Source organism: Chionomys nivalis, chromosome 6 (genome assembly GCF_950005125.1).
Source record: "Chionomys nivalis chromosome 6, mChiNiv1.1, whole genome shotgun sequence".
NCBI lineage: Eukaryota > Metazoa > Chordata > Mammalia > Rodentia > Cricetidae > Chionomys > Chionomys nivalis.
This window is the reverse complement of record NC_080091.1, coordinates 11162273-11184677: the sequence shown is the minus strand read 5'-3', so window position 1 is coordinate 11184677 and position 22405 is coordinate 11162273. Positions and strand designations below refer to the sequence as shown.

Below are 22405 nucleotides of genomic sequence, written 5' to 3'. Positions count from 1 at the left end.
AACACACACAGGCAGGATGAGGATGGAGGCCGTGCAGTCTCTCCACTCTGACCTCCTGGAATTAGGTGCAGCTGCAGGAACCTGAGAGCCTATGAGTATGAGTGACAGGAACAGAGGGGATGGGGCGGGGACAAGCGGGGCCTGGTAGGCTTCTACTGAAGAAACCAGGAACTGACTTGGTGCTTCTGGGTCCCTCTGGCTGCCAGGGTAGGGGCTGCGTAGCAGGTGGCCCAGGTCCAAGCAAGGTTCAGCTTTACAGGTCAGGCAATCACTCAGCAATCTGAGGTTAGGGCCAATGGCTGCCAAATGCAAATAAGTATCACGGTGGCCCATGTGCAAATAAAACTTTATTGACAAAAAACAGGTCTAGGGCTAGATTTGGCCCAAGGCTGCAGGTCTCACATCTGAGCTCAGTAGGATCTGCCAGTCGGGGTCAGAGCTAGTTAGATGTCCCCTCTTGGCACAACACCCTACCCCCACAGGATCCTGGCCATGTCCCCATCAGGGCTGCCTTCCCTTTCCTCCAGAGCTTTTGCCTGTTCCAAGGTCTAGTCTATGTTTCAGAGGAATGGAAAACCAGGGTCATCTGCTCCACCTGGCTGCCTGCTGCTGAGATCCCTTGTGGGCTTCTCTGCGGCTCCCACGCTCCTCCTCCCTTGGGTCAAACCCAAGTCTCCCTTGCAACCTACCAGCAGGCCCTGCCCCCACTCCTCCCTCTGCTCCAGCAGGCCAGGATCTGCTAGGCCGCAGCACCATTGCTCCTCTGTGGCCCTTGCTAGCACAGGAAGCAGATGGAAGCTGCTGACAAATGAGGGAGTGGAGAGCCCTGATACCCGGATGGTGTCCCACCTCCCGGCAGCCCCTACATCCAGACCAGAACATGCTATGCCCATCGTCCTGTCAAGGAAACTTTTGTCCTGAGCCCATCTGGCCCTGGCCAGAAATGAGAACATAGCCACGGCCAGGCAGGAATAGGAAGCGCTTGAGGGCTTTTAATGGATCCTGAGCCAGAGGCTGGGGACTGAGGCAAAATTATGGCATCCTTCATCTGGGGTGGGGAGAAAAGTAAGGGAGGAGCGAGGTTTTGTTTCTGTTTTTGTTTTGCACACTGTAAAACCCAGGCCTCTCTGCAGAGCCCGTGAGACACAGCCTGAGGGCCCCTGAGGTCCAGCCCATTCCTCTAGGCCCAAGGCTGGGCCCTTTTAATTCTCTTTACAATATAAATAGAATTTCAAAATACATGTGGACACGGTGGTCACTGGGCACCCAGCAGGTCCCCAGGGCCTGTCTGTGCAGTCCTTTATCACTTACAGACGAGCTGTCCATGCTGGGCACTGCGCTAGGGTGGCAGTGGCCACTAGTGAAGAGCAGGCCCAAGTAGTGGGTGTCCCTGTCACTCAACCCATGCTGCAAGGGAAGGCGGCACCTGCTCCCTGCCTTCAGCCACACAGGGGCTGTCAGGGGGAGGCTCATGGGACCTCAGGCCACAGCTGTGGGACTCAGCCACCTTGCAGCCTGGCTCACCCATGGGGCAGCTGCCATGCCAGGCCTCGGAGGCAGACTCTGCATGGGGCGGGGGACAGGACAGGGAAGGGACGTCGCCTGCAGGGCCCGCCTCCCCAGCAGGAAGCAGAAGACAGTACCAGCAGCCACCACACAGGCCACCACACAGGCCAGCGTGCGCTGGCTGCCGTCCGAGTGCCTCTCCTGCTGCTGAAGAGAGAAAATGACCCCCACAAGCGGCGAGCAAGGGTGAATCTCCTCGGGTCTCGGTTCCGAGGAAAAGAGTAGGTCGCTGTCCATGTTTAAAGCCACGAATCTAGAAAACAGGTTGGGGCTGTGCCCCAGTGTCCTCGGCTGGCGTCTGTCACAGGAGGCTCTGAGATGCCCCGTAGCACCTTTAGGAGAAAAGCACAGCCAGGATGGGTCCCATGGAATCGCTGCAGTCCAGGGACACTGGCCCCTCTCCCTGAGTCCGGCCATGTTGGATCCTGCTGGTCCCGTTGCCCAGGTAGGTCCCGCAGTGGAAACGGGAGTGGGCAGCATCTAGAAGGGGGCCCCAGGTCGGCCCTGCGCTTGCAGCAGGCTCTCCACGAAGGCCAGGTATTCCGGGCTGTGCCCTGGGTCCTGGGTGGTGGTGGTTACCATAGCAGCCACCCGTGGGCGCTTGGCAGCCTTCACATCCTCTGCAGAGAAGCCGGGCTCCTGTGGAGTGCCGGTGCTCAGGGACTGCAGACGCCAGGGACACAGAGGGAGTTAGTCTCAGAGGGGCTGTGCTCGTGTAATGACAGAAGGCTGTGCTGCATTCTTTCATGTTGCATTTAATTCTGTGAATCTGTTTGTTTGCCTGCCTAAAACACCCAATTGGTCTACTAAAGAGCTGAAAGGCAGGAGAGAATAAATAGAAGAAATCTAGATGGAGAGAAGAGTGAGAAAGGAGATGGAGAGGAGGCCACCCGGCCAGCCACGGGAAAGAAGGAAAGGTAAAAGCCCAGAGGTAGGGGGCTGGAGAGATGGCTCAGCGGTTAAGAGCATTGCCTGCTCTTCCAAAGGTCCTGAGTTCAATTCCCAGCAACCACATGGTGGCTCACAACCATGCCCTCTTCTGGCCTTCAGGCATATATGGAGGCAGAATATTGTATACATAATAAATAAATAAATAAATATTAAAAAAAAAAAAAAAAGCCCAGAGGTAAAGCATAGTTAAAGAGAAAGGGGATAATTTAAGCTAGTAAAGCTGGCTAGAAACAAGTCAAGCTAAGGCCGGGCATTCATAAGTAAGAATAAGTCTCTGTATAAATTGGGAGCTGGGTGGCAAGTCTTCAAAGTGTAAAAAAACAAAAAACCTCAACTACAGAGAAGGATCAGGCTGTCGCCCTGGCAAAGCCCTCAGAACCGTGAACCGTACCTGTCACTGCACCCTGATTCACACCCAAAGGGTGGTCCCCCACCTGTCCCTGGCTGAGCAGAGTGGCAAGCCCTGCATGACTGTGGTCAATGCCAGAGCATCATTTATGGCCAAGGAGGAGGGGACAGCCTGTCTGGGACATGCATCTTCCATGCCCCAGAGGGAGGTGCCCAGGACACTTACCAGCCGGGACCGTACCCTCTTGGGCAGCTCCTCTTCCAGGGTGAAGATGTCCCCACGTTTCACCGTTAGCTGAGACCCGTCCTCAAACTCCACCTGCAGCAACAAGGGTGTCGGCATGAGGACGGCCACAGGATGCTGCCCTACCCACCAAGAGCCCAGAGGTGTCAGGGGCTCAGGCAGCCTGGGTCAGCCCAGGGCTGCCAAGGTCCCGAGGAGGCGCTGAGTGACAGATGACTGACCGGGTAGGATGCGCCTGGGCAGCAGCACTGGCCCTGGGCAGGAGGCTAAGGGGCTCACAGGGTCTTTGGGACCTGCTTCTCTCGACTCAGAATGGCAGCTGAGGCCCACCGCTCCAAATAGGCCCTGTCCTCCAGAAGTGATGCCCAGGGGCTGGGTCGGGCTGCTAGATGGGAGGCAGACGCCATGGGGGCTCTGACATCTGGCCACCTTCTCTGGGGACAGCAATGAGGAACACAAGCAATCAGGGGCCTAGGTCCCAGCCTGGCCTCCTGGCTAGGTAAAGTCATTTGGAGGAAACCAAGGCTCCTCTGGTGCCTTACAGGGGACACTAGAAGTGCCCTCGGGCAGGAATCCTGCCAAGGCAGCAGCTGGACAGTCCCGTGCACTGGGAGTCGGGTTCCCCCGCAGGAGGGGAGTTGTGGAAGGTGCCTACTGCTACCCGCCTGTGATACTCCAAAGAGGCAGGCTGTACCCCAGCCCCAACATTCTGAACAGCTGCAGCCCTCAGCCCAGGCTGCCCTGCGCCGGCTCACACAGCTTCTGGAAATATCCTGAAAGGAGTGTGACGGGCATGTGAATACACTTGTCCCTAGCTACTGGGCTTCAGGGTGGGGTAACCCGGCTGTCCTACCATTTTATGCCAGCACCTTGTTTATCCACACATGTGCTGTGTGTGTCCCCATGCTGCCTGGTCTCCAGGCAAAGGGATAGCTGTGCTGGACTGTCCCCTCCCCCTCCCCCACCCAGGTGGGGGCACAGCCATGCTGCAGTTCTGTTGTTTGGCTCTGTGCACCGTGCTGTTTTGAGACAAGGCGTTGTTGTGCAGCTGCAGGCTGGTAGCTCCACCTCAAGCTGTTTGGTGGGCGGCACCGCACTCCCGCCCCCACCCCGGTGCAGTGCAGTGAGTCCCGAGTCCCCAGCCCTGGCCTCTCTGTGAGCACTGATAAAGTGTAGGCGGGCAGAGGCTGGGTGTCTGTTAGAGGGCTGCTGTGGAGGCTACTCACCTGGTAGATGAGGCTGGTGGCCGCGGAGATGAACCTGGCTCTATACAGGTTGCCATCTGTCCACCGCAGCTCCACCAGCTCACCCTCCGGGGGCGGTCCTAGCCGCAAACAGTCTCTGCTCTGCAGGAAGAGTATGGTGAGCCACCGTAGCCCAGCATGCTCACCCTGTCCCTCCCCTCCATGCCCCGCCCCTCACCGTGATGCTTTCTGGGTACAGGTTGTCACTGTAGGAGCCATCATCAAAGTTGACCTCGTAGAAGGTCTGTGCGGTGGTGCCAATGACACGGCAGCGATAATATAGCCCGTTGCGGTTCTTGGTGATGACGACCTGGCCCAGGGACACAGCGCGCAGGAGCTGGCCCTGGGGACAGGGGCGATGGCGCATGTGGGTGGGATTTTGCTCAAGTGGACAAGGCCGGGTGGTCAGGGCTAGTACACATGGGCGGGGGTCCCCTGGTGCAGCACTCACCCCGAGGCCGCCTGCTCTGTGCTTGAGGCAGGTGATGGACACCACGTAGGGCCAGTCATCCGGCTCCATGAGGACACCAGCAGCATGTGCACAGGTCACATGGAAGGACGTGGAGCAGTGCTCATAGGAGCACTGGATGCAGGCACCAGACACCCTCTTCATGCGCTTGCGGCAGTACACACATTTCTGTATAGGATGGGGTGCAGGGTTACCAGCAAGGCCAGAGAGGTACCTTCCAGAACAGGCAGGGGCAATCATCTGAACCCAAACTGCCACTTCTCAGGCCTCCTCCCTGACCACGACCCCACCCTCCCTGTAGCACAGAGCTGGGGGATTGTGTCTCCTGGTGCAGTGCCATAGGGTTTAAATTGTCAGGACCATGGATGGAGAGGCCACGTGCACAGACAGGGTCTCGGGATTTGCAGTCAGCACGCTATCCACCTGAGCCATAAAGCTCTCACTAAAGGCCATCCACTGGGCCTGCTCAGGGGTCCTGTATCCTTGGGCTGGAACATGGTCCCTGAACTTGTGACTCTGTCACCAGTCACTGGAGAGCCCAGGCTCTGGCTGTGAGGCAGCCTAGTCCCTCCAGGGCTCCACAGTGGCCTTCCACTCAGTGTGTCCTGGCAGCAGGGGGAAAGACCCAGGCAAAACAAATACAGGCACTGTCCATGCCCCTACCTGAGGGCCTGGCTTCCAGCTTGACCACAGCCAGCTGCCCTCCCCTAGTGTGGTGCTAAGTGCCTGAGATGAGGCTATCCCAAGGTCTGATCTGAGCCATCTTCATTCCCTCACCTCCCGACTAGGCCATCTTCCAGATGTAGGCTGCCCTCTGCCCCATGCCTTGCACACAGGGTAGGCAGCCACTAGGCATAGATCTCAGGAAGCCATCTACATCCAGGCCTGCTCAGCCCATATGCAGGAGCTGGAGAGGGGGTGCAGGGGAGGAGTTGCAGAAAGACAGGCCCAGGGACGTGGATGCTCTCCAGATGCCATGGCAGTCTAAACTCAGAAAGGTCAGGAGTCTGTCTAGAGGCCACAGCACCCGGGCAAACTCGGACCTCCCCCATAATCCTGCTACAGAGGGAGTGTGTTTGTGTGTGTTAATTCATGAACCAGAAGAGGCCATGCTCACACGAGCCTCAGCATGTACCATGGAGTGCCTTCAATCCAGCAGACACTAGGGATCAAACTGGAAATGGGTCGAGGATGGGGCCAACAGTTCTCAAAGTGACTGCCCAGGGAACCCACTGGACTGGAGGGGGGTTACGTGCGATGCGCCAGGACACAGGGACTGTCCCTGCACTGTGTCCTGCATCCTGACCACGGAGAAGACGGAGAAGGGATGTGGAAAGGGGCTGCATGCCCAGGGCAGGGATGGAGGACACAGGAAAGGCGACTCATGTGCTGTGGCATGCATGCAGACAGGACTATCCTGCATCACATGCTCCAGGATGCAGAGCCCAACAGGTGGGTGAGCCTGGCCACACAGTCATAAAGAGGAAGAAGGCTGGAGAGATGGCTCAGGGGGAAAGCATTTGTCCAGCTCTGAGGACACGGGTTTGCATCATCAGAACACATGTAAAGCCAGATGTGGAATGTGTAAACCCAGTGTTGCTCTGGCGTGATGGGAGTCAGCTGGCTGGACAGGCAGCTGGACACGCACATGGAAGGCCCCGTCTCAAGCAGGATGGAGGGCAAGGACTGACACCTGGAGCTGTCCTCTGGCTCGACACATGCCTGCACATGTGTGCACACACACAGGACACACTACTGTGTCTGTAACACAGTGGAGGAAGATGAAGCTTGGACGTCACTCTATGGAAGCTAGGAGTCACAGCATAGGACAAGGCTCCTCTTCCCCAAGTCACAGAAGGCAAGCACCGTGGAGGGCAGGTTGGGCAGGGGGAAGGCTGGAGCTGCCAGGGCCTGCTGGGACAGCTCTCACGTAGTACCAGCACACTGCGCTCGGGCACTAATAGCAGCTGGAAGTATCTGTAGAGAGACCGGGGCTGCCTGGCTGATCCTGCGGGTGGGTTCTCACCTCTGTGCCCTGCGCAGGGCTATGGGTTTGGAGACATGAGCATCCTAGGCCAGGCTGGGGCTATCCTCCCAGGGTCTCTTAGTTCACCCCAGGACTAAAGCTGGCGGCCATAGCCTTGAGGACCTACCAGTTTCCATCGCTGCTCAGGGATGGCACTGACATCCACGGGGTTGCGTTCAATCACATTCAGGAACCGTACCTCGGGGACTGCAATGGCGCAGATCACGTGAATCCACCTGAGAGGTCAGGGCAGGGTCACAAGTGCACTGCTGGCGGTTCCAGGCTATCCCCAAGGGGCCAGCCAGGCCAGGTTGTGGAGGGGTGGGGAGGGGAGGTTTATGAGCATTCAGGACACTGCTCCCTTCATGTTGGATACCCTGTCTCTCTCTCTCCAACCTCCAGGGAAGCTGAGCAGGGAGGCAAGAGAGTGACAATCACACAGGGCAAGGCAGAGCACACACCTGTGCTCCGTGGTCGTCTGCAGTGCTCCTCCCCGGAGGTTGCACAAACAGCATTCCTGAGGGACAGATTAACATGGTAAGGTGCAGCCACCTCCATTCGAGGAACATCCTAGGGATAGCTAGAGTCAAGCCCCAGCCTCAGCATAGCTAAGATCAGGACCACTGGCCCATGGAGGCCTAGGCCCTCCCAGGCTTTAGGCGCCACCCAGTACAGGTAAGTTACCGCAGTCCAGGCATGGGCCGCACACCGGGAGCATGTCCAGCCCTCCTTGGCCAGCTCAGGCCGGACACCATAGCAACCTGGAAAACAGTGGAGTGCTGGGACCAGACAGAATCTGTCACCTGAACACGTGCAGCCCCCCTCACACCTGCAGCCCTCCACACCCGCAGCTCTCCCCACCCGTAGCCCTCCACACCCGCAGCTCTCTACACCTGCAGCCCTCCACACCCGCAGCTCTCCCCACCCGTAGCCCTCCACACCCGCAGCTCTCTACACCTGCAGCCCTCCACACCTGCAACTCTCCCCTCACACCTGCAGCCCTCCACACCTGCAACTCTCCCCTCACACCTGCAGCCCTCCACACCCGCAGCTCTCCCCACCTGCAGCTCTCTACACCTGCAGCCCTCCACACCTGCAACTCTCCCCGCACACCTGCAGCCCTCCACACCCGCAGCTCTCCCCACCTGCAGCTCTCCACACCTGCAGCTCTCCCCACCCGTAGCCCTCCACACCTGCAGCCCTCTACACCTGCAGCCCTCCACACCTGCAACTCTTCCCGCACATCTGCAGCCCTCCACACCTGCAGCTCTCCCCACCTGTAGCCCTCCACACTTACAGCCCTCCCCCCAAATCTACAGCTCTCTACACCTGCAGCCCCCCACACCTGCTGCCCCTCCCATACACTGTACAGTGTAGCCTCTTGAGCCAGAACCCTGGACAGTGCCCCTCAAACTCAAAATGCACTGTGTCCAAAAAGTACTCCATGCCCCCAGAGTCCCTCACACCAAGATGGCTGTGGAACACTCACTGGCGTGGACCTGCAGGCAGCAGTGGGCACAAGAAATGAGTGGGCTGGTACCATCCTCGCCGACGTAGGAGTTAGCAGGCAGCGGCTCCGTGTTCTCCCCACTCGAAGTGAAGCACATCTCAGGGATCAGTGGCCGTGTCCGCTGGCCACTTTTGGAGGGTGGCTGGACAGCACTGTCCCCTGGAGCAGCTGGGACCTCTCGCTCTGTCTGTACTGACTGCAGAGGCATGGACATCAGGAGGTGACAGAGGCCCCATACCCAGCGCAGGGCCAAGCAGGCAGCTCACCTGGCTGTAGGGGTAGAAGAGGGTACAGATGGTGCAGTAGGGCAGCTCACCTGGCTGTAGGGGTAGAAAAGGGTACAGATGGCGCAGTAGGGCTCGTTGAGGGCAGCTGCCGCATTGAACTTCCTCTCAGCTTGGAAGCTGGCTGCCTTGTTCTTCCACTGCAGCGAAAGCAGGGACTTCAAGGCCTCGGGGTCACTGACATCATCCTCTCCTGAGAATGGGAAGGCTTCTGTGACGGATGGAGGGACTTGGGTTGGAGGACAAGGCCCCAGCAGAGCATCACTCCACGGGTCCTCTATCTGAGCAGCCCTGGCTGGTACTCGGCAGTCTGCATTTCTTTTCTTTTTTTTTAAACTTATTTTATTTTTATTATTTTATGTTCATTGGTGTGAGGGTCAGATGCCCTGGAACTGGAGTTACAGACAGTTGTGAGCTGCCATGTGGGTGCTGGGAATTGAACTCAGGTCCTCTGGAAGAGCAGCCAGTGCTCTTATCCGCTGAGCCATCTCTCCAGCCCCTAGTCTGCATTTCTTGCAGGGAGAGGGGGCTGATTTCCCTCCATGGTCTCCCCAGGGCCTAACCTAAGTCCTGGACACCAAACATGCCACCCTCAGACACATCCTCTTTTTTTTTCTTTTTTTTGGTTTTTCGAGACAAGGTTTCTCTGTGGTTTTTGGAGCCTGTCCTGGAACTAGCTCTTGTAGACCAGGCTGGTCTCGAACTCACAGAGATCCGCCTGCCTCTGCCTCCCGAGTGCTGGGGTTAAAGGCGTGCGCCACCACCGCCCTGCCATCCTCTTGTGTGTAAAGCTGGGCACAGTGCTTGCCTACCTGCCCAGGAGCCTCAGCCACAGCCTGCTAAAACCCATCTACGTGGCAGCATGGCCATGACAGGCAGGAGGACGGAGGAGGGGACTATGCTAGATTCAGGCCCTGCCACCTGCTAAGAGACACAGGGCATGGAGCTGGGGGAGATTTGCCTGCCCAGAACTCCCAAGAGAGCCTTCTGGGAAGAGTTCAATAGGGAGCCAAGAGCCTGGGGCCTGGTTTCCACTGTTCCCCAGATTCTTGTCACTCCTGTAGGGAGGTCTTGAGGTCCTGGGTACTTACAGAACCATGCTGTTAGCACAGTAACCATGCTGTTAGCACAGTAACCATGCTGTTAGCACAGTAACCATGCTGTTAGCACAGTAAGGCCTTGGGTGGAGGAGCTGCCAGTGGCTCTCAGACTCTGCCAACAGTTTTAAGGAGGAACTGAAACCCACCAGGGCCCGCACACACTACTACTGCCCTGCTAGCCAGCAGAGACCCATGTACCCAAGGCCCAACTATCACTGGAGAGCACCCTCTGGGGTACCACCTGCACTCACCAGCACCCCCCCCCCCCATAGCCACACTCTAAGCGTTTGCACCGTGTCTGGGGACGCTCTAGATACCTAGTTCTGCAAGCACTGATGAAGCTCCTGTGCAGAATTGAGGGTGCAGCCCTGGGACAGAGGAGCTGCTGCCAGAGCCTAACATCATGGCCCCAAACCACGACCTACGCACCGTACCCTCTGCCATCACACCCTCTGCACAGGTGCTAGCACCACGCCTCAGCCACCTGTCTCAGACCCTGGCCCCTCAATCTTCCCACTGAGACCCTGAATGCTGCGACCCATTGCTGGGATGGGGAGTTGAACTATGGGCCCTGGTTGGAGAGGGCTGTGATCTAGGCCCTCCCTGGTCACATGACATTTGAGGCACTAGGTCCTGGCAAGTGACTGGTTGAAAGGTGGGGTCAAGTGGAGGTCCTGTAGGCCACAAAGAACTGGGATGGTTAGAGGTGTGTAAGTGTGAGCAGCTGGGTCCCTGCAGAGGTGAAGGGGCAGGAAATTCTGTGGTCTCTCACAGCATGGTGACGAGGGTGCCACATTGTAGGAGGACCTGACCCCAAGGGACTGGATGGGTGGGCACTGGCACCTGTGCAGAGGGGCTGGCTGGGCCCCATGCAGGTGGGAGGAAAGTGGCATGGTGGCGGGGTCTTGCTCACCTTCATCACTTGAAGCCTCCTGTTTAACCACAGACAATGGGGACCGTGTAGGTGGACGACCCAACGGGTGACGCCGGCTTTTTTTGATTTCTACCTTCAGCTTAGAGAAGGAGGACGGTGCCTGAAACACACAGCACCATGGAATGCGGGACCCTGTCACCCACAGCATGCACACATGCACTCACAACCACACCTGTCACCCACAGCACTGACTCCAGCTGCCACCCACAGCTTTGTGGGCAGAGCCACAAAAGCACCTGGTGACCATTAATCACCCACCTGTGCATCGCCAGCTTGGGCCTGGCTTTCGTCTTCGGGTCCCAGCTCCATGGGTGCCAACTGCGGGTGGGCAGTGCGCTCCCTGTCCCCATCAGTGGTGTTGGTGTGCGGAAGCACATACAGCATTGGGATGATGGGCCGCGGCCGCACCTCTGCCTCCTCACCTGGTGCCCCAGGAGGCACCACATTGAGGGGTGCTGGTGGAGGGCCCCCCTCTGCGGCCATGGGGCCCATGGCCGGCACCGGAGACTTGGGTGGGGGCTGTGATCTCAGGACCTCCTCAGTGGGTAATAGGGCTGGTGGGGCGGGCTGCAACAGGGGTGACAGGGGGTTGGGGGTCTTCTTCTTGCTCCGGGCCTTGGTTGGTCGGGGTTTGCCTCTGCCATCCTCTGGGGAAGAGAACACATCATTCAGAACCAAAGGAATCAGATGGAAGCAGGAGACCATGCTCTGTGGTGAGAGCACAGTTGGTTGCAGACTCAGGATCCCCAAAGCTTGGGTAAGTTCAACCTCCAAAAGTGACCAATACTGGGCCACTGCACTTAAAGAGATTCCTGAGCCGGTGCTGAACTGCAACCCGCCACCCCAGCACTCAAGGCACCCTTGTCTAAAGAAAAGACAAAGAAAGAAAGAAAGAAAGAAAGAAAGAAAGAAAGAAAGAAAGAAAGAAAGAAAGAAAGAAAGAAAGAGGGAGGAAAGGAGGGGAAGCCTGGGTTTTCAGGAAGTGTCTGTGAGCATAACTGTCCCAAGTGGTGGGCTCCTGCCAGCCCAGTGCAGGTGTGGGGAGGAGTAGGTGTGGTGCAGACAACACAAGGGCCCAGCAGCAGATGGGCCTGGGGACCCCCATCTGGCGGCCTCTGGGGTGAGTGTTGGAGACAGTTCCTGACAGGGACATGAAGAAGGGTGGCTAATGGGACTGGTCTTGGTGGGACTTCAGGTTGGTGCCATGATGGCTGTACAGCACATCACTTATCCAGGGACAAGTGACGAGGACAGAGTGATCAGGGGCTGGTCACTTGTACCAAGTTCTCCAGGGGACCCCACCTGACGTGTGCCTAGCTCCCAGGGTTAAGATGTCACTTAAGGGATCCACAGGATTGTGTCCTGCTGTGAGCGGCCTGGGTGCCACTCGTGTTTTAAGAGCCCTAGACTGAGTGGCTCGTGGGTAACAGCTATACCCCAGGCTTGGAAGCTGACACCTGTGCTGTCCAGGCAGGCTGCTGATGGGAGAGGATGCACACTGGAGCATCATACACACTTGTGTATCATGCCCTCACACCCTCCAAGGGCAAGGCTCACTAGCCTGTATGGCAGCGTGCACTCTCCTGGGTGTCTAGTGCGTTAGATAGCACCGCCAGCCCCTAAGACACTCAGTTCTCCAAGATGCAATGGGACATGGGTAGGAACAGGTGGGGTGTTGCCCAGCCCCCAGTCAACAGACCCCATTAACTTCCATACTGGAGTTGCTGTGGTCACCAGGGACCAGGATGAACCCCTACAGGATGTGTTCTTGGACCCAAGGAAGGATGCCAAGTGTGGCCCCAGGAGTCTGTTCCTATGACCACGGTAGCTGCTGTGGAGTGACCATGGTGAACCTGGCACCTTCACAGCCCTTGGTGCTGGACCACAGGGTCCTGCCCTAGTTTTCTTATGACCAACAATGGCTGTGGATCCTTGGCATCTCCAGGCTCTGTATGGCCATGGGATAGCCCGGAGCCCTTAGCAGGAGAAGGCCAACAAGGGCACCTCAAAGCCCACTGCCTCACCAGACTCACGACGGCCACACCAGTGGGAACACACCTGCCTTGGGGATCAAGAAGAGAAGGACTGTCACAGTCCGGTCCCTCTGGAGTGGTGCAGAGGTCTTCAGGGGTGGCTGGGAGCTATGGCCTGGTGTCCCAACATGCCTAGGTTTGTCAGCCTGGCTGGTTGAAAGTCACAGGCCACAGGAGGCCAAAGGGTATGGTAGGCCACACATCTACAGGTGTGGGCTCTGTTCTAGCTCCTGAGCCTGACACACCTGGACAGCCACAACCTTGCTGAGGAGCTGGGGATCCCAACCCCTCACCTGCCGATGCCCCTCAGACAGGCTATGATTTGGTACCCCACTCAGTGCCCAGCACCCTGTCCTGAAAGCAAGGCCATGTTGAACACCATCCACGCGTTCCACAGTAAAAAGTCGCCTATCACAGGACTCTCTTTCCACTTTATGAGGACTTAAGGTCAAGGAGAATCCTTAAATCAGAGGTGCGAAAGCTTTCAAAGACAGCCACACCCTGCCCTGGTGCCTGGGGCCATGTACCTCCCACAGCAGAATGGAATCCTTAGAAAGGATTAAGCCAAGGACTCTGAGGCCACCACAGGATCCTCAGAGGAAGCAGGATGAGAAGTAGAAACTGGGGAATGCCACATTGTTAGGTGGGTCAGGAGACCCTCCTCACATCACACTCAGGAAGGGGGAGCACCTGACACCAGATCCACAGGGAACAGATGTCAGTAACTGGTCACATGGCTCCGGGGCTCACATGCCAGTGTGGAGGTGGAAGCAGGGAGCTCAGGCTAGTCCTGCAGCTTCTCTGTGTAATTGTGGCTGCTGGCATCATTCCAGCCGTCACCTCCTGCTGATCCACATGCAACCATAGCAATCACACACAATCCAGAAGGGCCCTCACACCTGTAGCCTCCTGCAGTTTCCTGTTTCTACAATAGCTGGCTGTTGTCCTTACTCTCAGTGCGGAGGAGAGTGCAGGGCCTTATGCATGCCAGCGAGTACCTCACTACCTTGCTCCAGCTGTGCTCAGATGTCTAGCTGGAAGCCCCCCTGGATACGTGGCCATCAGTTTCTTCTTGTCAGCCTTAATTTGCTGTGTAACTACTTCTGGCTGGTTCTTATTGGCTGGTGTGAGCTGCTGCCCACCAGTGCCTCACTCATCCACAGTGCCTGCAGGGCCTAAGTCCACAGCCCATGGATCACTCTGTCTGTGGTCACAACACATTGTGGTCACCCTGCTTTCCCTCACTGGGCCTTTCTGGGCTGGAAGACCCTGTCATGGTGTGCTGTGGATGGGTCTCTGTAACTCTCTGCTGTGGGACAATGGTCTTGTACCCTTAAAGGTTTGTCAGTAGTACTGGGTTTGTTTTTTTTTTTTTTTTTTTTTTTTTGGTTTTTCGAGACAGGGTTTCTCTGTGGTTTTGGAGCCTGTCCTGGAACTAGCTCTTGTAGACCAGGCTGGTCTTGAACTCACAGAGATCCGCCTGCCTCTGCCTCCCAAGTGCTGGGATTAAAGGCGTGCGCCACCACCGCCCGGCTATGTACTGGTTTAATAAAATGCTGATTGGTCAGTTGCCAGGCAGGAAGCATAAGTAGGGTGACCAGGAAAGAATTCTGGGAAAAGGAAAGGCTCAGTCTACAGTTGTTACCCAGACACAGAGGAAGCAAAATGAGAATGCCTCACTGATAAAAGGTACCAAGCCATGTGGCTAACACATGTCAATAAGAAGCTCGAGCTAATTGGCCAACCAGTTTATGATTAATGTATACCTCTGTGTGTTTCTTTGGGACTGAAGGGCTGTGGGACCTGGTGGGACAGAAATCTCTGTCAATGACTCTCTGGAGCAGTCAGTAGGAATCTGCAACACTGTGTTGATGCATTCCAGTCCCTGCCTCACACTCCAAAAAGGCCACAGAGGGAAGCCCTTCCCTACGTTGGTGGAAGCCAGTGGTAGGGATGAGGCAGAGTATGCAGGGCAGGAGAGCTGGGACACTCAGTGCCAGATTGCACCTCAAGGTTCCCGTGTGCACAGGTGGCCAGCAGGAACAAAATGCCAAAGAAGGGCTGCAAGGACCCAAACCCAGGCTGCAGGAATAGGCATCCAGCACTGACCTTCCAGGCCCTCGGCCTCGGGGCCCTGTGAGGGAAACAGCTCCTCTTCCTCATCCTCGTCCTCAGGAGCGGCCTCCTCCCGAGAACAGCCCCCAGGCTCATCCAGACCAAGAGACTTGGAGTCTTCAGGCTTGGACTTCTTGGGCTGGCTCCGTCTCCGGTGCGACCTGGAGGAGGGCACTGGTCAGGCAGCAGGGGAAATGGAGACTGTGGTAGTCCAGGGTGGGCAGGAAGGAGGGCCAGGGAGGAGCAGGGCTGGGGTGAAGCAGGCGATGGCAGCACGGGATGGGCAGGACGCTGTGGGCTGGAGGGAGATCACTTACGCTGGCCCTGGCCTCCTGGTCGGCTCCCGCCTCCTCTCCTCCTCAGCCTTTCTCCAGGGTCTGCTCTCCTTCACACTAATTTGTCTAGAATGTAAATTTCAGGGTTTTCCTCTGGCTCGGGGCCTTCTCTACAGCCCTGCACACAGGGCTCTTAGGACCCATGCCCAGCCTGAGCACAGTAGCGTACCACTTTCATGTTGACAGCAAGGACGGCCCCTGGTGCCACAAACTGGCCTCGCTGAATGAAGAGCTACGGTGAGCATGTGGAGCAGGGGCAGAGGCAGGACCCCCCCCCCCCAACACCTGAAGCTGCTTAGACTCACAAGGGAGAATGATTTCCTGCAGATCTGTGCTCTGGGGTCCCCAGGCCAGAAGCCCTCACCCACCACAGCCTCAGTGGCCCAGAGCTAGCAATGTCCAGCTCTAGGTGGTGGCTTCTGTGACTCTACCATGGCCTGCCCTCCTTTCCCTCACTCCTGTGGCTGAAATACCCCCTGAACAGGGCAGGACCCCTCAATGAATGTGTGAGCCCCACAAAGATGACCAGCAGGCAAGCAGGTGGCATTCCAAGGAGGGACAGACAAGGTGTGCATGGGCAGTGGCTGCAGGACAGGCTGGGGACAGGCAGGAGCGGGGGGTGGGGGCAGGAAGCACTGACAGGGAGAGGAGAGAGGCTGGAGAAACGAGGCCTTGGATCCAGGGACACACACCCTTCTGCTCTGGGTGGGCAGCCCCAGCAATGGGTTGATTTGGAAACACCGAGTCAGGAAGGAAGCGTGGTGGCTCAGACTGTAACTGCTGTCCCCGGGGTCTAGGGCTGCTCCTGGTAGCACCCAGTTCAGATAGCACTCACGGCCTGCCACCAACTCACTGGGCCACAGCTTCAGGAGTGGCCCTGGTTCAATCACTGTCCTGACCCCACTGGAGGCTACCCTTGCACAGTTGACTGGGACACCCCAGGCTTCACACCACACTCTTTACAACTGAGCACAGCAGCCTGCTTAGTTCCCATAGCCACGGTACTCAAGGTTCCAGGAAATGGGACCTCAGTCCACCTGTGCCACACACAGGGACTCAGATGTGTGCTGCACCCCTCCAGAGCAGGGAGGGCACTGTATACCAAAGAATAGCCATGCTGTATTAGGAAAACAAGCTGGGACCCAGCCCTGTGCCAGCTGTCACATCCCTCACTGACGCCTCTCCCACCAGGCCGGATGGATACACACAGATGTAGCCACCCTTCAGCGGCAGCCACAGCGTGCCCTCACATCTTGTGACCCTGAGCTGGGGCACGGCCCTTCTTTTTGGCATCTCCAGGTTCTCTGGCCCCATCCTAAACTCCTAAGTGGCATGTCCCTGGCTCCACGGTGGTGACCTTGGCACCCGTCCCTGCTCCAGATAACCTCTCGTTGTGCTGCGGCTCTCAGGTTTGCCCTTGTGCTGGGCTGACGTGCACCGTGGAGCTGCAAGTCTGAAGCTGTCCAGCAGGCAGTCAGTCAGGCTGGGGGACCCTGGAAGGGTACCCTAGGCCACAGTGGCTTGCTCTGCAGCCTTTAGCCTGACACCAGGTTCTCTCTGGAAGTTCTGGGTGCTGCCTGTTAAACCCCAGTGAGGGACTCACGGGTGTGTTCTACATCACGGACGGTCATCATCCAGCCACAGGACCAGGATGCACACGGTCACTGCTGCACGTGTCTTTGCTTCTCTCAGAACTCCCTGGAGGCTGGGTACGGCTTTCAGCACCTTCTGTCTGCTGCTGTCTGCTGTTCCTGCATTTCCCTGCAGCACCCTGGGCCAGGTGTGCTGGCTCTTCCTGTCCCTGCTCTTCTCCCATATGCTATGGTAGCTTTGGAATCTTTCTGAAGCCTGTATCTATACCATCCTGGCCTCTGGCCTTGCTTTGAGCTGGCATTAAGGATGTACTGGAAGGTGGGAAAGGGGTTTGCTGAGGGTGATGGCAGGTGGAGGTCGGGCGGCTTCATGGAAGACCATTGTTAGGATCAGATCCACTAGATGGGTCCTGTACTGAAGATGCCAGTCCTGTGCCATGAGGCAAGTGGTGTGTCCCAGGGAGTAGGCCTGGCTATGGGAGCTCCTCCACACCAGGGCTCCCACTGGCCTATGCAGCCTGGGCCTGCTCGGAAGGCTCCTGCTGCCCTGTCGAGGTCTGAGCTGTGCAGCTGCTCCTGCAGTCCTGCCCTCTCCCCACCCTGCGGGATCAGAACATGGCTGGAAATCAATCTGTCAGATCTCAGAAGTCAAGTGTTGGCATGTGAACGGCACAAACTCTTCTGAGAGGAAAGCAGGTGCCCTTAGACTTGAGTGAAGGGTGATGAGGAAGCCTACAGCCTTCGCTGAGAGGCAGGGTACACACAGAGAGATGACAGTTGCAGACACATGGTGACCTGTGCCCACAAAGCAGCTAGGAGACCACTTGCTCTAGTTTCCCCCAATATGTTCTGTTCCTGCCACTAAAGCAGACCTATGAGTATTTAAAATATCCCCTGGGAAGCTGTGGTACATTCTGGGGTTCAGGAGACTTTCATGAAGCCCTGGGTGTGAGTGCCGTGGGTCACAGGCCAACTCTGGTGTTGAGGTCAGTAGGCTGGGGTGTCACACCGCCAGCACCAACACCTCCTGATCCCACATATCCACAGCAGGCCAGGTTGGCTGAGGACTGTGGCATTGTCTCCTGGTGGTCACCCACAAAAGGGGTAGAGTCCGCTCACCTGTTAAGCTGCTGCAGGAGACAGGAGACTGGGAATGGGGACAGGGTGGGCACAGGACAGCCTGAGCTTAGGCCTGTGCTGAGAAAGCCCCATGTAGACATGCAGGGATACAGAAGGGTATTTCTTGTAGTGAGGAACCTCTGACAGGTAGAGTTATAGCCAGGACACTGCCCTTAGTTCTTAGTTCCTGCCAACAACAGTAGCCCCAGGTCCTGGTGTCAGGGAGAGAGATGCTTTGACCCCACTCAGAACCCGACATGTCTCAGTTTCCCTAAGGAAGTCCATGCAGCCGAGGCATACCTGGGAGAAGCTGGGCACACGTTCATTGCAATCCCAGTCCCATGTGCGGTGGACCGTGAAAGCCCGGCAAATGGCCTCCCACCGAGGTCAGGGACTTCAGAAGAAACAAACAGCTCTGGCCTTGTGCATTTTAACAGCTTTAAAGGACATTGTGTCCTTGGGAGCGGGCTTCATCTGCTACTCAGCCACTGCCGCATTAGCCCGGCTTCCAGAGTGAGAAGATGGGATGCCCCTGATGGGAGGGAGCCTGTGAGATCCCATGTGCCACTTCCTCTGATCACATGGCCCCATCTTTGGGTGGCCCTGGTGTCGCTGTGGTTCTGGAATGTGGTGCCTAGTTACTGGTTGTCTGCTCAGCTGACCCATAAGTCCAGACACTGAGCATCAATCATATGAAACCACCCCAGAATCCTGCAGGCCCACTCAGGCCCCACCACAGGCTGTCACCTGACTGCTGGGTGCTGCAGAATGTTGGGGAGCACAGACTGCTCTCCAGAGGACAACACAGGCAGGAAGTGAGGGTAAGACTGCAGTGCACAGGCAGAGACATCCGAGAGGACGCAAGGGAAGGCTGCAGGCCACAGGTCACCGTCCAGACACAGGCCCATGACTTGTCTGGAGAGCAGTACCCCAGCCCAGGGCTAAGGTAGTAGTGACCTCGAGCTTTCCAGGAGTGGAAGGTAGCAGGTTGGTCAGAGCACAGCCAATGCAGTGTGCAGCTGCAGCTGGTTCCAGAGGATGCCATGGATTCTGTAGCATTTGGAAGCCACTGGGATCCTAACAGCCGTGTCTACAGGCCAAGGTAGCAGCTGTGTTCCTAGGTAAAGTCTTGTCAACAGTGGTGGTTCCATAAACTGGCCTGCCTGAGAACAGAGTTCTTGGGCCTCCCTGGCTCTTCACAGGTAGACAGCTGAGTTCCATGCAGCCCCTATCAGAAGCTCAAATCCCTGAAGGGCTGCCAGAGGCAAGGAGTAAGATGGATACCCTGGAGTGAGGGACTGGGCCCAGCTGGAGAGGCCTCCCTCTCAGACAAAGGAGTCATGTATTTTTAGCTAGCTCTTACATTTTAAATTAACCCATTTCTATTATTTGTATTTTGCCATGAGGCTTGGGGCCTTCCGGCAAAGTTTTGGCAGGCTCTGCTGGAGGCCTGTCTCCTGTGGTGGCTACATGGCTTCTGACTCCGCCTACTCTTTCTACATCTCTGTTTTGATTTCCTGCCTGGCTTTACTCTGTTAAGCCATTGGCCAAAAGCAGCTTTATTCATTAACCAATAAAAGCAACACATAAACAGAAGGACACCCACACCAGTCAAGCTCCTTCCCAACCCTACTACTGTACTTACTACCAATGCTATAAAGGCCATACAGTGCTCAAGGTTGTAGCAGCCCTGCCCAGGTTCCCAGTCACAGGTGACCACATTACTGTAAGAAGCAGGCCAGGAGAGTCCAGTCAACCTTAGGAGCATGGCGTCTGGTATGGGCTTTTGGGAGGGGACCTGCCGGCTCTCAGAGCTGCAAGGGTGCCAAGTTTATGTCACCAGGGGAAGCAGCAGTGAGCTGTTCATTTGGATGTCCAAATGAAGTAGAAACGAGAGAGAGAGAGAGAGAGAGAGAGAGAGAGAGAGAGAGAGAGGAAAAGGAGGAGGAGGAGCGAGAGGAGACACTCACCTGCGCAAGAGCTTGGCCTTCAGTGAAGCACGCGAGGCACTCCAGGAGCTCAGCTCAGGGCTGCTAAGGGCTGTGGGCCGAGTATGGTCCAGCACCGTGAGGTCACGGCCCTGCTTCCACTGCTCATAGCGTTCAGGCTGCAGGATGCGCACAAACACGTCCATGGAGATCTTGACCATGTCCTTGCGACATGTGCACTGTGGGGACACAGCAGGCACTGAATCTCTGGCAAGGCCCCTGGCTCCCACACAGCAGACAACTTGGTGAGGATGGGATTGCTAGCCCAGTGCCTTCCTGGCCCGACCACAGACAGGCCGGGCCGGAGAGATTACCCGTCAGTAAGTGGATGCCCAGTCTTGTCCACCAAGAAGTGAAGAGAAGAAAAGTAGACACAGACCATTTCCAGAGGGCAACATGGTCTTACAAATCAACCACCAGGACCAGACAGTCTGGGTGTCATCCAAAAGGGCCTAGAAGTCGCAAGGTGGGGCTTGTACAGAACCAAAGCAAGGACTGGCAAATCCAGACAGTCACTGTCTGGGCCTGTGCTCACTACCCAAGATGAACACTGCCGAGCCAGCCCACTCCCAGCTTAGTGGATACAAGCTGTGCAGAGCAGAGCACTGGCAGGGGGGCCGACACATTCCTGGCTTCTGAGGACACTGCGGACACGGCTTTGTGGCCCCATTCCACAGCAGCTGGGGAAACAGAGGTAAGGAGAGCACATCCCAGCATCCCTGTCCTGCTGAAGATGGCAAGAGTGGCCTAGGACACGAAGGAACATCCGGTGCCCCGCCTCTCTCTGTTGGGGGATCTGCCTCGGCTGAGAGAGAGGGAGGATTTATGGCTGAGCCACTCCCGGCAAACACAACTTACTAATGGGAATGTGCAGGACAGCGGCTGTGTGGGACTTGGCCGGTCAGTAGCGGCCACAGATGGTGCCCATGTTACACATTCCTGGGCCTGGCCTCCCCAAGCCCCCATCAACTGCAGATTAAGGGATCTGTGCCCAGTGGCTCAGCCATCACTTTGTCGTCAGTAATTAGCAAAAGCACCTGAGTTCTCCCACGGGGACCACAGACACTGCCGCAGCCAGCATCGGCTCCATGGCCAGCACCAGCAGCCAGGACAGAGCTGCCAGCACAGGCTGGCCTTGCGGGGAAGTGCCTTTCACAAACTCCATATGGGCTCTGTAGATCTGGGGAGTGTGGGCCCAGAAGCAATGTGTGGAGGCAAGGAGCTGGGTCTGGGAACCTAGTGAAGGTGGCAGGGTGGCCTGAGGCTCAGCCACAGGAAGGGCCCACTCCGAGGCCCAGGAGACATCCCCTGGGCTCTGCATCTGGTCCTAGTGGCTTAGCACGTCAGCACAGGAGATGGCAGAAGGCTGTCCACAGAAAAGTCACTCTGCAGAGGAACAAAGTCCATCTGTGCAGAGGGTCTGCTCAGGGCTGGGTATCACCTGGGGAGTGGCAGAGCAACGTCACCCTGAACCAGAAAGAAGGAAAGCAGTGGGGCCACCAACTCCAGTCCATTCCAGAGCAAGGTGGGGCCTAGGACTCCATCACCTCCTGGGGACAGAAGTGACCTAAAGGCTACCTACCAATGCACTTTAGGTTCCCTGTTTGGTGAACAGTTGTCACCTGGTCACCCTATTGCCACCTGGGATTCCGGGGTAGCCACAGATCTTTCTGGCAAGCCCAGCCTGTTGGGGCCCAAACTCAGCTCCTGCACTGCCCTACACTCCTGTGCCTTGGCAACAAGAGCTCCAACAGAGTCCTCAGTGACACCACACTCCACAGGAGCCCCTGCTCACTGAAGTCTGTTAAGAACCTTCCAGAGCCTGAGGCACAGGCACCTCACCTGGAGCAGCCCCTCACTTCCACCATCCCTGCAAACCCCTACCAACAGGGCAGTCTTGTAAGTGGCTAAGGAACTCATCCCAGCAGACACAGCATCAGGCCCATCTGTGGGCTTTGCAGCGCCTCACAGAGCCAGGGCTTACTTTCAGGGCCTTTGTCTTCCATGGCTCTGGATGTGCTGACTGGAGTCACACCCCAGCTGCTGGGCTCCACACCCAAGGGTGAGAAAGCAGCCAGATTACCTGCCACTTGCCTGGGCCAGTAGCTTTCTGCTCTGGTGACTGCCCTGAGGAAGGCTGGGCATGGTTAGGCCAGGGACATTCCCCAGCCACTGACCTGGATGTACTGCCTGCTGAGTCTGCCTCAGAGAGGGATTGGGGACTGGAGGAAAGGCTCCCCGTGTGCCCCTCTTGAGGCTGCCCTGAGTCCTGAGCATGGGTCCTGTCAGAGACCTGGAGAAAGGGCCTAAGCTGAGGTTCAGCTGAGACAGCTGTCATGCATGGCAAGCTGAGGAGTCATGATGGGGTACAGGTCACCATCGGTGTCCCCAGCCTTCTGTCCACCCTGTCATTGCCTGGGACGATCAACACATCAGAAAGGCCCACCCCTGGAGTCCAGGGGATGAGTGAATGGCAGGGCTGCTGCTCTCCATGGCCGTGCAGCATGGTTTGCAGCTAGGATGACTGAGTCCGCCACAAAGTTGAGA

At 57.0% G+C, this 22405-nt stretch overlaps 1 protein-coding gene across 8 annotated transcripts in view; it reads right to left on the bottom strand.

Moving 5' to 3' along the window:
* Positions 1-329: 329 nt before the first annotated feature.
* Kdm4b (lysine demethylase 4B) overlaps positions 330-22405 on the bottom strand; it is an 80167-nt gene continuing 58091 nt past the window's right edge. For 3 of the 8 annotated variants that reach the window (XM_057771273.1, XM_057771275.1, XM_057771281.1), the window contains 14 exons: positions 19841-20037; positions 15142-15225; positions 14819-14985; positions 10935-11323; positions 10656-10776; positions 8675-8853; positions 8338-8554; positions 7533-7609; positions 7310-7365; positions 6976-7084; positions 4532-4990; positions 4336-4455; positions 3092-3184; positions 330-2229 (listed from right to left, as the gene is read on the bottom strand). In XM_057771273.1, coding sequence (XP_057627256.1) covers positions 2047-2229; positions 3092-3184; positions 4336-4455; positions 4532-4990; positions 6976-7084; positions 7310-7365; positions 7533-7609; positions 8338-8554; positions 8675-8853; positions 10656-10776; positions 10935-11323; positions 14819-14985; positions 15142-15225; positions 19841-20037 — 2451 coding nt within the window. In that variant the 3' untranslated portion in view covers positions 330-2046. The remainder of the gene's footprint in view (positions 2230-3091; positions 3185-4335; positions 4456-4531; positions 4991-6975; positions 7085-7309; positions 7366-7532; positions 7610-8337; positions 8555-8674; positions 8854-10655; positions 10777-10934; positions 11324-14818; positions 14986-15141; positions 15226-19840; positions 20038-22405) is intronic. The other 5 variants (XM_057771278.1, XM_057771279.1, XM_057771276.1 and 2 more) reach the window with 5 other exon arrangements.